General features: G+C 36.6%; 2 protein-coding genes across 4 annotated transcripts; one reads left to right on the plus strand and one right to left on the minus strand.

Annotated features, from left to right (window-relative positions):
- The first annotated feature begins 1,061 nt into the window (after positions 1–1,061).
- On the plus strand, positions 1,062–12,813 carry LOC128209748 (alcohol dehydrogenase class-3-like). Of its 3 annotated transcripts, none has more exons than XM_052913952.1 (11): positions 1,062–1,169; positions 4,577–4,678; positions 6,495–6,636; positions 6,959–7,046; positions 7,660–7,792; positions 8,203–8,289; positions 8,506–8,635; positions 8,887–9,017; positions 10,549–10,684; positions 11,326–11,464; positions 11,973–12,813. In XM_052913952.1, the coding sequence occupies exons 1-11, from the start codon at positions 1,152–1,154 to the stop codon at positions 11,998–12,000; spliced, it is 1,134 nt and encodes a 377-aa protein (XP_052769912.1). In that variant the 5' UTR covers positions 1,062–1,151; the 3' UTR covers positions 12,001–12,813. The 3 variants fall into 3 exon arrangements, with proteins under 3 accessions (XP_052769912.1, XP_052769894.1, XP_052769903.1); XM_052913934.1 differs by having other exon boundaries at positions 1,137–1,199; XM_052913943.1 differs by having other exon boundaries at positions 1,137–1,172.
- A 3,174-nt stretch (positions 12,814–15,987) lies between these two features.
- On the minus strand, positions 15,988–19,343 carry LOC128209763 (uncharacterized). The gene is made up of 8 exons (XM_052913965.1): positions 19,205–19,343; positions 18,514–18,596; positions 17,919–18,045; positions 17,444–17,535; positions 17,159–17,330; positions 16,705–16,859; positions 16,309–16,398; positions 15,988–16,172 (listed from the first exon to the last, which is right to left on the minus strand). Exons 1-8 carry the CDS (start codon positions 19,263–19,265, stop codon positions 16,125–16,127), a joined length of 828 nt encoding a protein of 275 aa, XP_052769925.1. The 5' UTR covers positions 19,266–19,343; the 3' UTR covers positions 15,988–16,124.
- Between the last annotated feature and the right edge of the window lie 3,348 nt (positions 19,344–22,691).

The raw sequence follows: 22,691 nt of genomic DNA on the forward strand, positions 1-22,691 counted from the left end.
TTAAATGTCCAATTTTCGTGTTTTTCTTTAGTCGGAAAGAGTACAGCAAATTCAAATCTTCAATTTTCCCCGTGTAAACAGTACTAATGACAGTCCTAATGAAGTTATTTTATGTTTCAGTGTACAGATAAATTAATTCCATTACTTAATATCACCATAAGACTAACACCACAGTTTAAGAAACAACCGTATTAGTCTTCAAATTAAATCCACTTTAAAATCTTGTTTGAGGCTGACATTTTCATGACAGCGCTCAGATGTTTCTGATCAACCTCCAAAGAAGAGTATTTGACCCATCCAAGCGTGTGTGGCTCACATTCAAGCCGGTACAAAGATGTTAAATGTACATGTCAATGGCATCATCTGGGCGCTTGTCGGTAAATGGCAGGCTGCCTACGAAATTTAAAGAGGATTTAATTTGAAGACTGATACGGTTGTTTCTTAAACTGTGGTGTTAGTCTTATGGTGATATTAAGGAATGGAATTAATTTATCTGTACACTGAAGCATAAAATAACTTCAGTAGGACTGTCATTAGTACTGTTTACACGGGGAAAATTGAAGATTTGAATTTGCTGTACTCTTTCCGACTAAAGAAAAACACGATAATTGGACATTTAATTATGCTTGTTTGTCTAAGACATTATAGATATACCAACATATCGCACACCATTTTAAAGGTAATTGACTCTTCTTTCCATGTCACTTATTTAAAAATGGATTGTTTTTATGTTGGTTGAGAAATTTGCATAAAACTGGACTCTACCGTGAAATCTGGTAAGTTTGAGTTACATACCTTGTTTCTTTTTTGTATATCAAAGACACTAAATATCTTCAGATGTGTTGTTTATCTCATTGTATGTACCCAAAATGGTTTTAAACAACATTTAAGTGACAAACAATGATCCAGATGCCTGTGCTCCTGCGCAGTAAGTTATGTTATAAATGAAATTAATGTACCGCATAAATATCCACTCTGAATCAAAATCACTTTACTGGTTTATAATTTATTAAAAGTCAAAGACGTCAATTGCGTATAAGTTGCACCCAATCTATCGATACCGGGATACCGACAATTTATTATCCGGTTACGACGTATCACACAATTGATACCGGACCATTTTGCACACGGCGAAGATCAAAGGTCAAAATATGGCGACTACGGGAAAGGTGGTATTGGAAGAAATTTCTTTTATTATAGTAAATATAGGTGTAAATACTTATTGTCATGCGTCATTCACTGTTGTCATTTCATGAGCACGTTTGGTTTAAATGTTTAGCAGGGATGAATTTGTCAAGAAATGTTTTGAAATGTTATTTTTAAGTTATATTCTACATTTCCTTAATTTATCTTTGAGGTTCACTTTGTAGCACATGTACAAAGGTAATGATTTGAATCACGGTCATTGCCATGTCACCACTAAAGTGATGCGGATTTTGAATTGAAAACGATATTTTTGTTAATACGTTTTTGATCAAAGCCATTGTTTATCCAACTACAAGTGAATAATGAATTATTTAAAAAAAGTGGGGGACTGCCTTAATTAAATTTCTTATCACTAATGCACTGTTACGTAAGAGTAAAAACAAACATTTCCATGAACATTTCTTGACCCTATAGCTATAGTTATAAATCAAACTATACAGATAAAGCACCAAATACAGAAATAACATCAAATAACATCCTTAGAAACTAGCAGGCAGGGGCGTAGCTTGGATGGAATCAATGTGTAGGCCGAATTCTAGGGGTCTGGGGGCATGCTCCCCAAGAAAATGATTTTATCCTAGATTGTCAGAGGTGCGTTTTGGCGTATTTTGGTAAATCTGCGCATGTTTCATATACCATATATATCATAAAATATTACTTAGATTTAAGTCTCGTGACTTGAATAAATTGGCAGCAACTGAACGTTGATTTTATATTGTTAATTCATACACTAATTGCTGGCTATTTTCCACTTGAGTTTTTTTTTCTGCATTAACATAATTATATTGATGAATTAAATATATGCTATGCCGTTATGTTAATCAATATGCTTTAACCCTTTATTCCTTATAATTGTTTTTGAAATTAATGAAATATCGATCAGTGATTATTGGAAATAAAAGACAAGAGGAAAAACTAGCGACATAAATTTTCAACATATGAATCCGTTTCAAGTCAATGTCAAAGTAACAATAATCCAACCTGAATTTAGAAAAAAAGTTTCTTGCATTTCTATGAGGCTCACGTTAATCACTTACCGCACAGGGTACAGAAGGTAGAAAATTCAGCTCTCTATGAGCTTATCAAATAATGCTCACACTGAGCCAATTTCTGACCACTGTGCGCAAGAGTGAAATGACCTTTTACATGGAGCCGAGGTCGGTGGCATGGTCAAAAGGACCCCGATGATGGTACAAATGCAAGGATACAAGTCCTTGTACGTCAGTTGAAGGGTGTCTTGGAGTCTTGAAGCCTTAATGTCTGTCATACTCCATCTAACTCTCCATCTAGCAATTTCCAACATGAATGTCTCCTATGTTTGAGGAGGGCCGGGGGCAAAGTCGGCATATATTGGCGGCAGCATATTATCCCGCAAGTCAGCCAGTTTAGAAGGCAATTAGTGTTGCGCACAGTAACGATCTCCATTACCAAAAATGCGATTTCCTGAACTAAATGGTCCAGGAAACATTATACAAAGTGACCGTGTAATAATCGGACACCTTTTGGACATCAGGTTTAGCTCTGTTCTGGTGTCGACCAGCTCTTCTCAGCATTGATGGTTGAATGTCAAAAGTCAAAAGGGCTAGCATTTACTGCATTGTCGTATAGAGCATCACACACATACTGGTCAGCCCTTTCATCGTTGCACAGCTTTATAATTACGCGTGATTCACTCATACCATGCAACAATCGTTGTCCTGCTTTTGTAGATTTGTCAGGGGGACGGTGCTACTCAGAATGTGTTCCGCCACAAGGAGCGCAGTTAGAAATTTGAGAGATATTGCCCTGCTTTTTCGTCGCCATCAGATTGTAATGTCTGCAATGCGTGAATCACTACAGGAAATGCATTCTTGAAAGTTTCAAGAGTGTCTGCCCGACTGGACCAACGTGTTTCACACAGAGTGCGGAGCTTAGTGCGCTGGTTCATTTCCTCTTGGGTAGCAACATCGTGTGACAGCTCGTCCTGGAATGAGAACAACCATTTAGCAGAATAATCAAACAGGAAGCGTATGTCCTGAACATGTTGCTTCATCAACCATAATGGCATAATAGGGGCACGACCGACAGTCGTCCAAAAGTTGTTTCTTCACCTGACTTGCGCAAATGCCAATTAATTCATTTTGGATTTCTGGTGAAGTGTATTAACTGTTATAGTGTGCGTTGTCCAGATGATTTGCTAAGACAGGTCATTTTGTGCAAAGGTCCGCCATGAAATTGCTGTTATTTACGGTGTGTCCGGGCAATGGTATATTTTACTTTGCACAAAGCACAATTATTTAAAAAAATCTGGACAATATGTATCGATTTTTTCTTTACCGATCCTTACTTTCAAAGAAAAAGAGCCCACCAAACATTGCTTGTAATGTTTAAAGACGGAATTTTACAATACGCGGCCGGTCCAACCTTAACAATATGCGGGCTCCAGACGTTCGAACTCTTCCTTGGCATGTATAGACTATAAATCACCCCATACGTGTAGCTTCCGACAAATCAAGCACAGTTTTTTCTTGGCAAATCTTGTTTCTGTTGTTCACATTTACCCCTACCCCCCTCCCCCTCCAATTTTATTGCATTTTTTGGCATTTTTATTTTTTCGACTTTTTGGGGAAATGTGTAGGCCGTGGCCTACACGGCCTATAGGAAGCTACGCCCCTGGCAGGTGAAGTGATTCTGCAGATTCTGCTGTGGAACATAGATGCATTAGTTAAAAAAATATCCGAGTACTATTCTCCACAAACAAAATAGAACATTGACACTACTTCATCAGCTATAATTTTGCATGAGAGGCGTCCCACCAGTAGAAAGCACCTTTAAAAGGGAGTACTTTGAAAAATAAATTAAAATACTAAAAATAAGCATAAAAGAATCAGAAAATTTGTTGATTTCAGTGTTTGATCATATTGTATGTCGCTTATGAACATTGAAAAACTATAATTATGTTCTATGACACTCGTGAATAAAAAAGGATCTTACACTGAAATTAACAAATATCCTGTTTACAGCATCAGTATGGTAGAAATAATAACCATACAAGACTTATTATAGCCCTACATGTAGCTCACCTAACCATGCTTTAAGCCTATTTTTGGAAAAGGGGCTACATGCCAAAAGGACAAATCAAATTTCTCCAAGACACCCCTGAAAAGAGATGGAGCATCAGATATTCCTGCCAATAAAAGGCTTAAAAATAGATGAATGAGCAGAGCTACATGTGCATGTACATGTATACCATGTAATATAACTCATGTACATGAATTTGTACAATGTAGTCATAAAGTATGCAGGTATCTTACTTAGATAATACTCCATGCATTGCCTAAATTTAACATTGCTCATAAAATGTATACATGAATGCAGTATTTCTTACCAGCCAATCACATGCAAAGCTGCAGTTGCCTGGGAGGCGAAGAAACCTCTGTCCATCGAGACTGTGGAGGTGGCACCACCTGAGGCCCATGAAGTCAGGATAAAGGTACAAAATCTTTTCAAGGGCATTTTTTTTTCTCTACCTCAAATGTTGCCAAAATTGGGACAGATGTATATCTCCGAAAATACAAATTCTGCACATAGGTGGTAGTAAAATGTATGTCTGTTAGAGAGACATATTGCTTTTATTCCAGTTTTCTGTCCTTCTGTCTGTCTGGGCAATCACAGTGGTTTTAGTATAAGGAGCTATTTGGTCTTTATCTATTGAAAAAAACATATAAAACTGCATGTTTCTTTTAAATGGCAAAACCACATAAAGCAGTAATGTTTCTGAGACAATGTGCAGAATGCAGGTTACAATCAGCTGAGCTTAAGGTCAAGGTCACACTAAGAAGTCAAAGGTCATATGACTTCATTTCATATCTGCTCCATATTTCTTGAATTGCATAAAGGATTTTGAAATAACTTGATGATGTGCAAAGCACATGTTACAATCAGCTAAGTTCAAGGTCACATTAACAAGTCAAAGGTCATATGACTAGATTTCTTGTCTGCTTCATCTCTTGAAATGATTTTGAAATAACTCACCCCAAAAGTTAAACTTATTGAGACATTTTGTGAAGTGCATGTTACATCTCGCTTGGTTTAAGGTCAATGTCACACTTTACAGGTCAAATGTCATATAACTACATTTTGTGTATGTGCCATATCACTTGAACCTTTTGAAGGATTTTGAAATAACTCCCCACAAATGCTCACCATATTGAGACGATGTGAGGAGGGCATGTAAGAGATCAGCTTGGTTCAAAGTCAAAGTCATACTTATAGATCAGAGGTCATTTGGCAAAATTATTACTCTATTTTGTGTCTGGTACATATCTACTGAACAGCTTGAGAAGTTTCGAAATTACTTACCACAAATTTTCACCATATTGTAATAATATGCCTTGAGCATATTAAAAAACCCAGCTTGGTTCAGGTCAAGGTCACACTAAAATTAGGTCAATGGTCAATCTCTTGAACCACTTTAAGGATTTTGAAATAGCATACCCGATACCACAAATGTTTACCATATTGAGACAATGTGCAAAGTGCATGATACAACCATGTCAATGTAAGGTCAAGGTTAGACTTACAGGTCAAAGGTCATTTGACTACATCCCTATCTGCTCCATTTCTCTTGAACAGCTTATAGGATTTTGGAATAACTCGCCATAAATGTTTATCTTATTATGATTGGAGGAGATGGGGAGACATCAGCTTTTTGTTGAAAAGAACCCAACAACTATCTAGTTATTATATCTTTTTTCCATTATTTTGTTCTAAATTTCTGTAGATCTCATGTGTAATTCAATAAAAAAAAGTTGTATCTTGCAACCTTATATTTAGTCCCATAACTAAAATATTTTTAATAGTCACCGGCTTTTCAAAATATTGTGTTGCATTTTTTGCAATTCAATGGGCCTTGCCCCAATTACACTAATTAATGTTATAATAAACACTGTAGCTGCGACTAGCTAAAGTTATTCACTTTTATGTATGTAGAGCTGTTTTTCTGTTACATGAATGCAAAGACGGACATTGCATGGATGCAAATTTAAAATTGATTTTTATAATTAACATGTACTGGAAGCGTTTTGCATGTAAATATATTTGTCACAAATTGTGACGTTGTCAGTAAAAATGAGTCTGCTGGAAGATATAACATTACCAAGAAGAAAACAAAGTTTATGTTATCAGGTTGAGAAAAAATGTGAAATGTTACTCTTTCCTTAACATCACATCAGGACTCATGACATAACAATTTTTTTTTCTATACTAGCATTATACTATTGTGTAAAAGACCCTATTTTCTCTGACAGCTGACCCACACGGGTGTGTGTCACACAGATGCCTACACCCTGGATGGTTTTGATTCGGAGGGAAAGTTCCCCGTGATTCTGGGTCACGAGGGTGGTGGCATTGTTGAGAGTGTTGGTGAGGGCGTCACTGCAGTTGCTCCGGGTAAGACATCTCTCTATTTAGGATATTTGTTCATTTTACAAGCTGTAACAGTAGCTGAATCATATAGTTATAAATAAAGACTACTCTACTATAAAACAATAATATTCATTATTAGACCATGCAGACAAGCTATTAAATAGATGAGTGAAATGTTACTGGAAGTCAAGTGATAACTTTACACAACAGGCAATTTCTTTTATAAATTCAATCTTTAGTATTTTATGATAACAAACTTAAAATCATTGCATTCATGAAACTATTTGCCTGCAGCAGTCTGTTAAGCATGTTATTTACTGTGGTAGATGTGTGTTGTGTATTACAGGAGACCATGTGATTCCTCTGTACATTCCCCAGTGTAAGGAGTGTGTCTTCTGTAAGAGCACCAAGACCAACCTCTGCAGTAAAATCCGGTAACAAGCATGAACCAGTTCAATGTTTTTGTCTGTTTCAGATATATTTGAGGATGTACACTTAAATTGCATTTTTATACCAGTGTGTCCTGTCATGAATAAATTGTGTCACATTTAAAACAAGAAGTATAGCACCTACACTCATGAAACCTCATAGGAACATTGCTCGGCACAGGAAGATCTGCACTGGTGATTTGTTTGACATTTCACTCAGTCTAACAATAGTTAAAACTTTACACTTAGTAAAAAATGGTCTGAAATGTCACATGAAGCTCCAAAAGAATTGCATATGCAGGCTACACTCTTAACATCTGTGATAGCTCTGGACTAAATCTGTTATCTGCAATATTTAAAAGTCAAACATTCCAATTTGATATGTGCTATGAGCACTTTGAAAGGTATGAGTTAATCTTTAATGCCATCAAGTTACATGCTTGTATGTCATAAAGATGTACATGTACAGGGTCTAAGCAGGTCAGTGAGTATGTCAGAATGAATGAAGTCTTTCAAACATTGCAATTATATGAGATGTTGCAGATCTTTGTAAATATAGCTTGTCTCTTTTAAGAGAACATAAGTATGTTTGACTAATTAATTCCCTGATGTGCACCAGGGAGACTCAGGGTCGTGGGGTGATGCCAAATGGCACGTCACGATTCACCTGCAAGGGCCAGACAGTGTACCACTTCATGGGATGTAGCTCTTTCAGCGAGTACACTGTTGTCGCTGATATCTCTGTATGCAAGGTCAGTAATGCTAATTGTTTGGAAATTCATGATTGAACACTAGGTTGTGTTAATGTTTACTGACAGAATAAAAAAGGTCTTATTACATAGATTTGTAGGAAGTTTATTTTCAGGCACAGCCTTCATCGTTGTGTTTTGGGATAATGGACAGATTTAATCGTGCTTACAATACATTTTATTTTTGATTTAATTGTGGATCCATAAGACTGGTAACAACTTTGGGTCTGCTTGTGATGCCCTTGTTGACTTTTATGTCAAATACGCTTTCTTTGTGATATTATGTCAGCATGCCGTTGTGCACCACGTATATCTATTGCTAAAGATGTTCATAAAAAAAAAACACCATTGTAAAAAATATAAATATGCTGATGACAACAGCTGTAGATGTACATTTCATATATGTTATACAGGTGAACCCAGCAGCCCCTTTGGAGAAGGTGTGTCTGCTAGGCTGCGGTATTTCTACCGGCTATGGAGCTGCACTCAATACTGCCAAGGTGCGTTAATTTTATATCTAAGTGTATAACACCTATTATGTAGAAGTTGTTTCAATAATGGGTAAAATTAGTTGTGTGGTACAATGTAGTTCTTAGCATGAATTGAATCTTTGAGTAGCACTTGATTCTGTGATAAGAACTAAGTAATATTTAACAAGCTATGGAATCTTCATTGTTTGCCAATATGAGATATTTTGAGAACTTCCATCCATTTAGGTTGAGGAGGGTTCCACTTGTGCTGTGTGGGGTTTGGGGGCTGTGGGGCTGGCAGTTGTCATGGGATGCCGAGCTGCAGGAGCTAAGAGGATCATAGGAGTCGACATCAACAAGGACAAGTTTGAAATTGGTATAAGGAGTTTGATTTTACAGTCATTTAGTGATTAGGATACACAAGTTATGATAGAAATCTTATTTAAAGTTTTGAATAATGTCGAGCTTTGGTTTGCATGTCTAATAAAATTTGTTTTAAGACTATAAACGTTCATAAATGGACTTATCTGAATTTATATTAGAAATATGTAAGTTGTTTTATAGAACAAACTTGTCAAGAAATGATGTTCAGACGCTCGTGGGTGTAAACTAAGTTGACTCTTTCAGCTAAGAAGTTTGGGTGTACAGAGTTTGTGAACCCCAAGGAGCATGACAAGCCTATCCAGAGTGTGATGGTGGAAATTACGGGAGGGGGTTGTGACTACACCTTTGAATGCATTGGCAATGTCGCCACCATGGTATGGAAATTCAAACTCTCACAGATTGAAAGTTTTGACGTTTTTGTCTCAGAATCGGCTGGGTTTGGTATCAATGCCAATTCAGTCATATAAGATAACTCGCAATAGAACAGATTTCAGTTGTTTGGAAAAATGCTGAAAATTTCCTTTTTCCTAAAGCGTTATTAATGCTTTTCAGCCTGAAAACATTATTTTTCCAACCTAAATATGAAAATCTGTGATCTGATTCTTTTGTCAGCAGTCTTGTATTATTGGTTTCAAGACATCTACGCAAAAACTGGCTCATTCCAAGACAAAAAATATAAAAAAAGTTGTCAAAACGCTCAATCTGTGAAAGTGCAGCTTAAAGCTTAGATTTAAGTTATATTTTTAATGTGTCAGTTAATGTTCACAAGGAATATTTTGAAGGCAAACTTTACGACTAAACAGTAAGAAAATTCTGACGCTACAATTTAACTAGTTTTGCACGGACTTGAAATCATTCTATTTTAGGTGATGATATTTATATATTCTACTCTACAAGTACTTAAAGTAAAATAAACAATGCATGTTATGCTTAAATGGCCTATTATTGTGCTTTCTTTGAACTTGAAAATATAATTTCTTCAGAACTGCTTAAGCAATTAACATGATTTTTAAAACAGCCAGAATGAACCTTCATAATTTTGCAATATTATAGCAGATCTTATTCATTGAAAACAAAACAGTGGCTTAATTAAAAAACTTCTATGTTTGCTTAAGATCATGTGTTGTTAGTTTTACAAATAATGTGTTTATACGTTTGACAGGACTAAAAGTAAGTTTTATACATGTTTTAGAGGTATTGTAAGTAATGACGAAATGACAAAGATATACTTGGATTTTTAAGCACCAAAGGGTTGGTATTGAATAACAGGCACATATCACATCATTATTGTATTCACGTCTAAGTCAAAAGCGGCGTAGGCGAGCACGCTGTCTTACGACAGCTCTTGTTCTAGTAAAAAGTTAGGTTTTTCACAAAAGCAGCACTTTTTTGCCAATTATTGCTTGTAGATTGATGAAAGTTGTGATATGGGGGTATGATCCCATTTCTGGTGAAGTTTCCAGATGGAAACATTTTTGAAACTACAGCCAGAAGACATAAAGCCATCTTTGAGGCTGCCATATTATATTTTATTAGTTCAACTTAAAAAAATCAGTAGATTGGTACTGGTACTCGCAGCAGTAAGTAGGGTTGGCGGTTAATATTTGGGGTTGGTCAGGTGTACGGAACCATGTATATTATTTTGTTTGGCCTTCAATTAATCTTTTTTTGATGTTTCTCACTTGTATCACGTGGTTTATGCTTAGGGCTTTTGCAGATGTAATAATTTTAGTTAAAGAAGGTAAGTAAATATTAGATCAATACCATTAAACTCTATGATTTAGATATAGCTCAGAAGAGTTTAATACAGTAAATGTATACTGTCAATCTCCAATCAGGTATAATGCAGCACTTCTTTGTTGTGATTGTCCTGAAAATGAAAATGCCATTTTTTTGCTGGTATAGAGAGCAGCACTCGAGTCGTGTCACAAGGGATGGGGAGTGTCCACAATCATCGGAGTGGCTGCAGCAGGTCAGGAGATCGCGACACGCCCATTCCAGCTTGTCACAGGAAGAACATGGAAGGGAACAGCTTTTGGGGGTTAGTTTTATCTGATTTTCAGACATCTTGGTTTCTTTGAAAATAATATCAAGTTCATATTGGGTTCTTTGTGGAATCTGCAGTTCTCAGAGAAATAAATCAGTATGTTTGTTGCAAGGATTCCATTTAAATTGTTTCTTTAATAATAGGCCTTTGTGGAGTTAACCTTATCATATGGAGCTCCACTGATTTCTCTTAAAAAATACCATATCCATATATGGTTAAATTCCCTAGCTTATGTTTTCAAAAGGAGATGTTATGTCATGATTGAAAATTCTAAGCCATCAGCGACGTAATGATTATAGAAATTAAAAAAGATGGTTTTCAGAAAATGATGCGTATCTTATGAATATGATATGTGCTACGTTCTTTCAGCATTTGCATGAACCATCATTTTGAATATGTTTTCATTATCTTGAAAATCTTTTAAATATGTCTGGCTGTGATTTAATCATAGAAAGGTTACTATGAGCTTTGTATTATATAATTAAAATAATTAGTATTCAAGTTTTGATTGAGACTCGTAACTATAAAAACTATTGAACATTGAAAAAAGATTGTGTAAGTGCTACTGGACTTAATCATGACACAAGATATTAATCCTACATATATATTACGTTTTCTTGCTTGTACTTGGCCAGGTTGGAAGAGTGTTGAGAGTGTCCCTGTGTTGGTGGAACGCTATCTGAAGAAGGAGGTCATGGTCGACGAGTTTGTCACTCACAACATGCCCCTCTCCGATATCAATGAGGCATTTGACCTTATGCACGCTGGCAAGAGGTACTCCTACTTATGATTGCAAAATGTTTTAAAAAAAGATGTTGATTTCTTCCCTATTTTAATAACCTATATTGTGGTAATTTTTAAGTGTATGTGCATGTGGTTATTGCGTATGTTCACTTTTAGTTCAAATTGACAACAATTGAATTGAGGGTGGCTCATGCTTTTATATATGTCTGGTTTTGCCATTTATGGAAATGGTGGCATAATTGACAATGAATGTTGCTATAACTGTTTATTCACATGACAATTAGTACACTTTCAACAGTGACAGTTTGCTTTTTGCACAAAGGTCAATCACTGGTTAAATTAATTGTTGAGTGATGCCCTTTGGACGACTGAGGACAAAGGACAAGTGTTAGCATCCATATAAACATGCTCTGTGATTTTATGAACTTTTATCAGTTGGCATTTATCTTTGTTCTGTAACATGATTTCATAGACAAATTGAAATCTTAATAAGGATTTTTTCTTCATCTCTTTTAATTGCATGTCTCGTTGATTTCAGTATTCGTGCGGTCGTGGCCCTACAGTAAATGGGAAGCCCTTTTGTATGCTCAACATACCCCGGTAATGCATCATGGCAGAAAAGATTATTAAAATTTTCAAATGTTATGTTAAGAGGACATTTGAAAGAGAAGTTACAAATATAGAAATGATGTGTTTATTGCTAAATGTTTATTTCTGTTTGCCTTTGATTTTATGAAGGATGTTGTGAATGTCTAGAGTACTAGTCATCTATCCACCCATGTAAACTATATATATATATATATATATATATATATATATATATATATATATATATATATATATATATATATATATATATATATATATGGGCACATGTACCAGCCATTGTGGACATGTACCAAACATGGTCTGTAACTAATTAGTCTTAATAATTTGGTGCTTGGTTTGTGATAGAACACACATTATGTATACTGTACATCTTACTTAAGTATGATTATGTGAGTTGTGATTCGTGGTGACAATCATTAACTAATGTTGTTACATCTAGGCTGGAACATGTGGTATACATGTAGTTGCTACTGTGTACCATGATGTCGTAAGACAACTACCAGTATTGCAATACGTATAAAGTGAATATGCTATTAAAGGTATTGTTTTGATAAAAGATAACATGATCAATAACACATATTTGATAAGTTTGAATGTGTTTTTTTCTCAGAAAATACAATAATGGTTATGTCACCTGTAATCGAATGATAATACATGCATTTATTCTGTAGACTTTTCCAACTTTGAAAAAGTATACAATCCTATCACTATTAGTGCTATAATTCCTGCCATATATCGTCTAAATCTATTAAATAAAATTAAAAATATAATTCTGTTCTCTTTGATACCTATTTGATGTTCATTACATTTTACTTAGTTGTAAGTTTTCGGGGCAAAAGTTTACTATGTGAGAAGAGTGCTCCATTTGAATTTCTACAATTATTGTCTTCCAAAGAGATACTAATTAATGATTCTTTTGTCATTTCAGCACCTATTCCTATTTCCGATTAATAAGAGATATAAATGTAGGGTTATCCTCAGTCCGTTTAACCGTCCGTCGGTTTTTTCGTATGGAACATGGCGTGTTGGTTAAAAGGCCATAAGAATATTGTGTACGTCAGTCGCACTATTTTTTTGTCGGACTAATTGTGTGATTGCGTTGGCAACGAAAGAACTTGAAGTGATCACCTTTTATTTTGATCTTGATTTAACTGATGAAGTATAAAGGATACATTCTATAAGGTCGATTTGTTGATATAACGCCATAAGGAACTTTTGCATTTTTTTGTTGTATGGAAATTGTGGTTGCTATGGCAACAAAATAGTGGAAACTCGTCGACAGGATCTTGGTTATCTCTGAAAGTTTTAAAGCTTTCTTTCATTTATAAAATTAGGATGTTGAGAAAGGGTCATTACTTTATTATGTACGTATGTTTGTCGTGCGAAATTGAAATTGCATTGGCAACACAAATAATGAAAACACCATTTTGACATGATCATGATCAACTCGAACGATACCTGTTGTTCATAATATTTGGTATGTGAATAGAAAGCCATTAGAAGATATTTCATGTCATTTTTTCATGGTGAAAGTGTTCCGGCATATGCCGGATATTCCTGATAGTCAGTTGAGAAGGTTTTATGACCAAACTCCTCTTATTTAACACACATAATTTCTCGAAGGCCAACGAAAAGTTTGATTCCACAACCTTTTTTAGCGAGAAATTTCCTGATCTTAAACTAACAAAGGTTTTTCAGCGTTTAAACTTTTTATTTCGCTTACGGAGATCGCCAATCGAATTATAGTCATTTCGCGACCGCCCGATCTTAGTCAATAAGTCTTATCGTAACCGTTGACCAATATATTTCAAACATGATTTATTGTTTTGATGTGAGTGTCTTATTTTGCTATTTGCATTGTGTATTAGATTAAGATATAAATGTGGAAAATATTAACACTTGAGCTGACAAATAAAAGTAAACTGTAAGTATAAAAAATGAAGTTAAATCTATGAAATGAAATTAGAAACAGAGTAAGTGACTAATTAACATTTAATCGTATTGATATAATCGTTTGTTGGAATGTCAAAGCAATGTAATTTATTTGTCGTACTGTTTATAGTAATTCGAGTCACTCCAGTCTTCTATATACATATGCACTGCACAATTTTGATGTTACTGCATTTATTGCAACCATGGCTACAACTACACGGTATATGCTTACATGTAGCATGTTCGAGTCGTGTACACAACTATCACCAAGCGGTAGAATCTAATGAGTGGAAGGGTTAGCAATATCAGTGGATGTGGCAACACAGGAATCTCCAAATGTCTGTACGCCAAGATGAAAAGGGATTGATTGAGGTCGACTTCGTATGTGAGTCGTGCTCCATCCACTGCTTCCTAACGCTGAGAGCACAAGGAGCGCTTTAGCGACCGACACGACGGCGGAGCTGGCGTCTTTACGGATTGATATCACCGAAGCCGAAGCAGACGACGAGCAACCGATGAAAGTAAATTAAGAAGCATCATCTCTCCATCTCCCTGTAGTGCCGCTGATTGAGAGGTTAGGAAATGATCAGATCCCCGTCGATCTAATCGTTCTATTCTGACGAAATTGACACAAGGTTCAACCACCTCAATATATCAATATATATTCTATAGTCGATTGACCAATTCTGAGTCTCCCAAATTGCACGCAAGATATCACTGATCCCAACACAATATATATTGGGAGAAAGCTTCACTTGTGCACTAAACATTATACAACTAAGATTAACAGTTACGATTCTTAAAGGAAAAATAAAATTGGTTCAACTAACTACTGTGTATTCTGTAAAGTGACCATATCTGGTGTTCGAGTAACAATGCGATGGAACTGTAAACACAAAAGTAGATCACGTCCATCCAGTATGTTCAACCGTTTAACCTCCCCCCCCCCCGAATAATTCAGCTTTAAAACCTGTAAATATTGAAGGTAGTCTATAGTCTGAGTTGGTATAACCATGCTTTGATTTACTGGCATGTGTTAATTAAAAGACATTAGGCATTTAACATTAAGGAGCCTTTATCAAATTATGGTACAACATATCATCGAGTTAGGCTAGATTCTTATTTCAATGCCAATTTATTCTCAAGGCGTTTCCAGCCATTTGAAATCCATAATTCTCAGGAGATTATGGGCGCCCCAAGCACCCTGGACCCATAGCCACGGCTTTGCCCTGGACCCACCGTATTTTTTTGTTCAGGATTGATTTTTTTGGCAACAAAAATACTGAAAATGTCACGTTTTATACTGGATCTTTGCATAAAACAAAGAAAATAAAAGATGCATTCATGAAACTTGGTATATACGAAGAAGGCCAACTGTATAACTTTCTTCACAAACGTTTTATAATTAATGAAATTTTTCAAAGTGTGCCACTTATTTGGACTGTTGTATTCTAGTGGTAAGAGGCCACACGGAAATTATGCACATCATGTTAAAATTATGTTGCTATGACAACACAACCGAAAGGGGACTTTTGAATCGCTAGACATTTTCAAGTGAATTGTTTAATAGGTTACGTTCCCAAATATTGCCAAAAATTAGACATGGATATACATAACCCTTCAATGAATGATGTTCATCTTTGAAGAGAATGTCTTTAGACTTATAACTAGACAACAGCTTGGCCTCCTTGGACCATGAAGAATCACTGACCCCTATAGTTTTTAAGGTTATCGGGTCAAGGTCAATGTTGTTTGTAAATATTTTTCAGTGAAATAAATTAAAAGCAGTTTTACATAGGGCCATGAAGCTGTACTGGTATGTCGTCCTCAACCAGTAGATTATCCCGATATTCTTGGAACTCATTAGGTCAAAGGCTATGTTCAACACCACAATTGTCCAAATACTTTTATCACGGTTAACCTAGGACCACGAAATTTGCTTGTAGCCTGTGATATGAAGATGTAGTTGAAGGGTACGAAATACGGATGCAAATAATGCATACAACGCAAAATAAAAGTACACTTATTTATTTTAATTTATTACCAATCGTTCTTTGGAAGGTCAACACTCCAAGCAGCACAGTTAATGTTATAATCAGTTCATTGCAGAAACATTTGAATTATGTGGAATCCCAGCGATAGATCTTGATTAGTTGTCAAGAATCGTCTTCAAGCCAGCGGGGCAAATGTTTTCTGTCTGCAAAACATAGAAATTCATTAGATTATTCGTGTTTTCTTACATAAACAACCGTATAATGTGACTAAGATGAAGCTACGGATAACAGATACACAGATAAACTACAGCCAGACGTCGCACAACTGGAAACTGTTACCTGACAGAAAGTCTTCAGGGCTGTGGACTGTTTTAGGTCCGCAGCGACCTGCTTCAATGCCTCGGAGAGTTGTGAGGTTACAAACACACACTGGAATCAATTATATATAAAGAACTTTACATGGTAGTTTTATGAAAGTATTTAAACAAGACATAATTGACAGTGAAAGTATGCGTATGTTTAGTTTAAGTTTATATTAATTATTTTGTATCGTGAAGACGGATTTCTGATAACATTCACCATCCTGAGTTGAAACCAGAACTAGTATTGTTGTCAAGTGGGGTTGAACAAACGATCTATTGGAGAGAGACGGACACCATAAACAAAAAACTCTTTTCCTCAAGCTATTCAAAAACAAGAATTGCACTATAATTTAAGAAGAAACCGTTGCCCGACCCCGTCATCCATCTGGTCACCGTCGGCGATACAGATCTCCCTGGCGAGGTTGTCCAACCTGACGTGGAGACTTGGGTCGTTAACGGTGTCGTACACCAGCCCCTGACCAAACTCACACATCCGGCAGTCGTCAACCGCAAGCGCAGCCTCAGAAACTGGCAGGAAGAAAATATAGATGCATTCATGAAGCCAGTTAAACTAATGATAGCCTTGAACTGTTCCGGAGGCGCGATAATTTGTATATACGTGTTATTGAAAAGGGAGACTGGTATACATACACTAATGATTTAAATCATATTTCGTTTAAAGCTTATTTAACTGAGGTCGCAATGGAAAGCGAATCACATTTAAAAACATTTAAAATTAAGCCGTGGAATGTTCTTTCCGCCTCCGGGTTTTAAGTTTCATAGCTTAAAGACATTACTATTAAGAATATATTTCGACATGCACTGACCTGCTGTAGCGTTAGGGCAGATGTGGAGCAGGTCGTGGCACATGCGGGGGTTGAGATAGTTGACGAGGAGGTGGATGATCATCCCGCCCCACTGGTCGACGAGATTCGTACACGTGGCGGAGAACAACGGTATGTAGTGGCACCCAAGCTTCAACAGTCGCAGCAACACAGTCTGGGGGAAGGCACGTGGTTGAAGAAGGAAACATGGTCATAATTTTACACTTTATGTACATACAAACTGGTGCGTACGATTTAGATTTATTCATGTTTACTAATGCTACTCACCTGCCAGTGTTTGTTGGAGAGGAAATTGTGGAGGAAGTTAAAGGTCACGCGGCAGATGTGGCAAATGGAGTTCGTGTGCAGGGCCGTGACATCTAGAAATGTACAAGGAACTAAACGCAGTGTTGAAATTCATGTTAGTCAAACAAAGCTATAGTACGCAATCTCCTTTTTTAGAGGAAACATTGGTGCTTCATACAGTATAAAGTTTATTTCTTTATATTACAACTGTTGAGAAACAAGTGATTTTGTCATAAATCTAATCACTCTTCTTGGCACGATAATACACAATATTGTTGTCTTGTGTTGAGTACTCGGAAGAAACAACTCGGTGACCGCAAACAAACTCACATGCGCTCATTAATTATGCTCGTATATCAGGAAAAAGAATTAATTGGAAAAAATAGAAACATGGTATTTAAAGGTTTAAAAACAAGTCTGAAAGATTAGACATATTCATGATATTGCGTTTTCCTACCAACGAGGCCGTTGTCGACAGCGGGGTAGAACTCCTCCTGCATGTCGGTATTATCACCATCTTCCGGACACTGGCCAATTGCAGCACATATGCTCCGTGCGGAAGATCTAGTCACTATCTCGCGGAGCTGTACATACAAAACAAGGGCATTATGTTATTCAATTCTACCTTTAATTTCCAAAAAATTGACTGCGCTCGTTAGAAGCGTAAGAGTCAACGCTATTTTAGGTAGTTTGAAATCCGAGACAGTCTGTTATATGGGTAGCATGATAATCTTAGTGTGTCAAATTGGCTCAACATAAAAAAACTCGAAATTTGAATATAGGTTTAAAAAGATTTGAGACAATCGATTGTTGACATACAAAACAGTCGGGACATTCACAACATTCGCGACTTTCACAATATTCAGAACATTCACAATCAAATATCCTCAGCAATCGCGACCTTCACAGTAATTGTGGCATTCTTGTGCATGTCGCCATTGTTGTGAATGCTGCGATACCATTTTTTGGATGTCGTTATTTGAATCAAAAGTGAGCGAGGTAAATTAAATTTGAATATTAACAATTGTCAAACTTAACAAAAATGTACTTACTTTTGCATTCCGCAAAGACGCCACTCCAGTCTGCATCTGATGGACCTGGTCAATACATGACTGGCACTCGTCCACACCAGAGGCTGAAATAATGACCAACAACTTGTTAATACTTGGTAGGGCGAGGACTACTGGAGCTTTTCCAATGTTTCCCACATATTTGAGGACACGCACGCCATGGAAAAGTTTAATATAAATAAAGAAAGTTCAAGCTTTTTTACCCTCCTTTGTCCACATGGTTTCCGTCAATAATATAGCCACCGACCAGAAGATAAAATTGTTATTTCCATTATAGATACTAATAAGAATGTAAACATAACACTGTAACTTCCCTTACATAGTAAAGGAAGAGGCCTAGTATTTATGCTTAAAATATTGACCTATAGAATAACTACGGAACTTCCATCACTATTGACTAAGTAAGTTAAAAAAGCCCGTTGCTATATAAATGTACGGCAATAAGGTAATGGTTAACCATTTCCATTTATTTCATATGGCATTATGCAGCCTTGTAACTACCAAATTAGCGTAATAGTAATAGTAAGTTATAGTATTTACGACTTGTAAATCAGCAAAGTTTTGAAAAAAATACTCATCAAATGTCATAAAAGTATACAAAGATACATATTTCTATCAAAAACTACATGTACAACACATTTGTAATGATAAATATTTAAAATCTCCACTGTACCTGCAGCTAAACTTAATAAAACGGCAGCAAGTACAAAGAGCTGTTTCTCCATGACCGTCATGTAAATGTCCGTTACGACAATGTTAAAAGTTTGCCACGCAGTACACTACATACACTTTCAAAACACTTGAACTCCCGGATCAAACACATGGTACTTGAAGTCATGATTGCCATCTCTTCCTGTTGAATCGAAACAAACAATTGATCTTGATCATTGACAATTAAAATAAATCCGGAAAGTTGTCAGTTTCATTCGGAGCCTTCTCACAAAACCACGCATGGTCAAGGACATCGGCTTGCGGATTGACTGCATGTATATCCTTGATTCAATCAGATATCATTTAGATACACATATAAGGAACAAAACAAACATCGGAGGCCGAAAGACAAACGGTCAATGTCGCTTTACACTTATGTATACTTTATTCAGCCTGGTAGCTCTGGTTAGGTTTTTGAGCTGATACATTTAACCTTTGTTCGGCGTAGTTGTACAAGATTGATTTTGAGCTAGAATTGAGACCAAACAAATATCAAAAATATTTATATGACTCGAACGCTTCAGCACATGACACAGTTAATGTTTTTGTTGCTATTTGTTTGACTCCAACATCAACGTGTAATATAGATTAACTGTTTACGGTTTATTATTTCCAATCAATCCAATACATAGAATGGTTCTGACGTTGAACCAAACAGAGGACGCATATTGCTGGTCGTAATGAAGGAACTGTCATTTGGACTGCCACCTCTCACGAATGCCAGCGTGTTAAGCCTAACTGAATCCGTCTAAAGGTACCGTTAATTCGACTCAAAAAGTTATCCATTCGCTAATTTGCATCCTGGTTTTATATGAAATAAGTGACATTTCTCGGAAAACTGAAGTAGTATTTTGGGAACGCATTCATACAGCTTAGAAGTAATAGAAAAGTCCATGTAAAGCAATGGGGCGTGTTTAGTTGGATTCGGGATATATTCTCCTCTCTGATATGTAAACAACTCAAATTCGACTCTCCAGATTTTCTGTCTTGTCCGTTACGATTAAGAAGTTTGTTAGTCTAACACAGGTACTCTCTTGTGCGGCCCTGCTCATAGAGAATAAGGCCCTCTTAAATCGACCAAATGCATATGACAGCCTATACTCCGGTGAGCTAGATACTACACCCCACTACACGTGCACTATAATTTGTATTGCGACCCATATTTGTAATTAGTAATTATATACAATTTTGCAGGCACTTGTCAAAATTAAGCGAACGTCAAAACAGGATAAAGAGGTAGTTGTTTTTTCTTGGTCCCATAGTTGCTGATTGCCTCTTTATCACCGACACAATCGTTATAAGTACTTTACTTGAATATATTGTACCAACCGACGCAGTTGCAAGTGCCATTAGAAGACATAAATAAGAAAGGTGAACGGACCGGAAAATGCCTGGTCAGTGCTATTACAAAGACACAAATACGAAAGGTGAACGGACCGGACACTGCCAGGTCAGTGTAATAAGAATATACAACTTCTGTGGGTAAACGGACCGGAACCTGCCATGTAAGTGCCATAAGAAGACGGATATACGAAAGGTTAACGGACCGGAAACTGCCAGGTCAGTGCCATGAGAAGACACAAATACTGTAAGTAAACGGACCAGGAACTACCAGGTAAGTATCATAAGAAGACAGAAATACGAAAGGTGAACGGATCGGAAACTGCCTGGCACGTGCCATAAGAAGACATAAAGACTGTAGGTAAGCTGACCGGAAACTGCCAGGTCAGTGCCATTAGAAGACAGAAATACGAAAGGTGAACGGACCGGAAACAGTCAGGTAATTGCCATAAGAAGACAAAAATACCGTAATTGAACGGACCGGAAACTGCCAGGTAAGTGTCATTAGAAGACATATATACTGTATGTAAACGGACCGTAAACTGCCAGGTCAGTGCCATTAGAAGACATAAATACTGTAGTTGATCGAACCGGAAACTGCAAAGTAAGTGCTATTAGAAGACATAAATACTGTAGGTGATAGGACCGGAAAATTCCAGGTAAGTGCCATTAGAAGACATAAATACTGTATGTAAACGAAGCGTAAACTGCCAGGTCAGTGCCATAAGAAGACTTAAATACAAAAATTAACGGACCGGGAACTGCCAGGTCAGTGCCATAAGAAGACTTAAATAAGGAAGTTAACGGAACCGGAAACTGACACGTCAGTGCCATAAGAAGACACAAATACGGAAGTTAACGGACCGGAAACTGCCACGTCAGTGCCATAAGAAGATGCAAATACGGTAGGTGAACGGACCTGACACTGCCAGGTTACAAGATATATCTTAAACTGCATACACAAGTGCTATTCCGTCTGAAATGTTTTATTACACTTTTATATATCTTCCACACTTCTACATTCTGTAAATTGTATCTTATTGTTATACCGATATTGATGTTAAAACTTGAACAATATGTTTAAACTTTTGCTCATATATTTTGCTTCACCTGGGTAATATAGTGCTAGCTCTGTAGTACCGCAGTGATATGGTGGAACCGTGGTCAAGTGGCAACACTTGACTGTCAATCCAGGGGTCGCAGGTTCGATTCCCCACCACACCACTAAAATACTTATCGTCTTCCGGGAGGGACGTGAAATGTTGATTCCGTGTGGCAGTGTTCTACACTGGTGCACGTAAAAGAACCAAGGAGGCTCTTACTGCTCCAAAAAACTTAAATTACTAACAATCTTATTGGAGCACTCGCCGAATGGGCAAGTCCCGAGTGCGAATATCAATAAGCTAACACACCACCACCGCAGTGATATTCTGATGCAGGGCTACAGATACACATTCCAATTAGGGCTAGTATCATTTCGAACAAATATCGGATGCATGTCTTAATTCAGAGATGCGCGCATCAGTTTCATAAAAAGAAAGGCTCTTCTACAGATATAAGATAAATTGAAATAGTTTCGCAATATTTACATATTTTCTGGACTGTTTGTCTTTTCAGATTATCCTTTTATTCTAGGGATTTACATTTTAGCACTACTGATTTAAAAATGACGGTAAAGTTCGGAGGAAGTTATAAGCTGGGTATTCGAATATTCAGTTACCTGCTTATTGCCTACTAAAGTTCAAATACATATAATTTTTCATCTTTTTTACGCCTATATGTTATCTGTTTTAAAGTTCTACAGTTAGAGTTGTCAATGTTAAGAGATGATATGTATACCACAAGGTCCATGTTGAGTGTTACATACACTTCACCGGCTTACTGAAGAATAATATTGATTAAAAAGAATAATATATAATTAATATTACAGTACACATGTTGATCAAGAACAGAACAGTAAAGTGCATCGTGACTATCACGCCGCTGAACAACACCTACATGAAGGCTGATGAATCGTATCAGGTAATTAACTGTACTGTTAACACCGCACCTAGCATGTACATTGCCTTCATCACACCTGGCCTAATGTCTTACTTACTTATGAAGCA

The sequence above is a fragment of the Mya arenaria genome, chromosome 2 (assembly GCF_026914265.1).
Source record: "Mya arenaria isolate MELC-2E11 chromosome 2, ASM2691426v1".
In the NCBI taxonomy this organism is placed as follows: Eukaryota; Metazoa; Mollusca; class Bivalvia; order Myida; family Myidae; genus Mya; species Mya arenaria.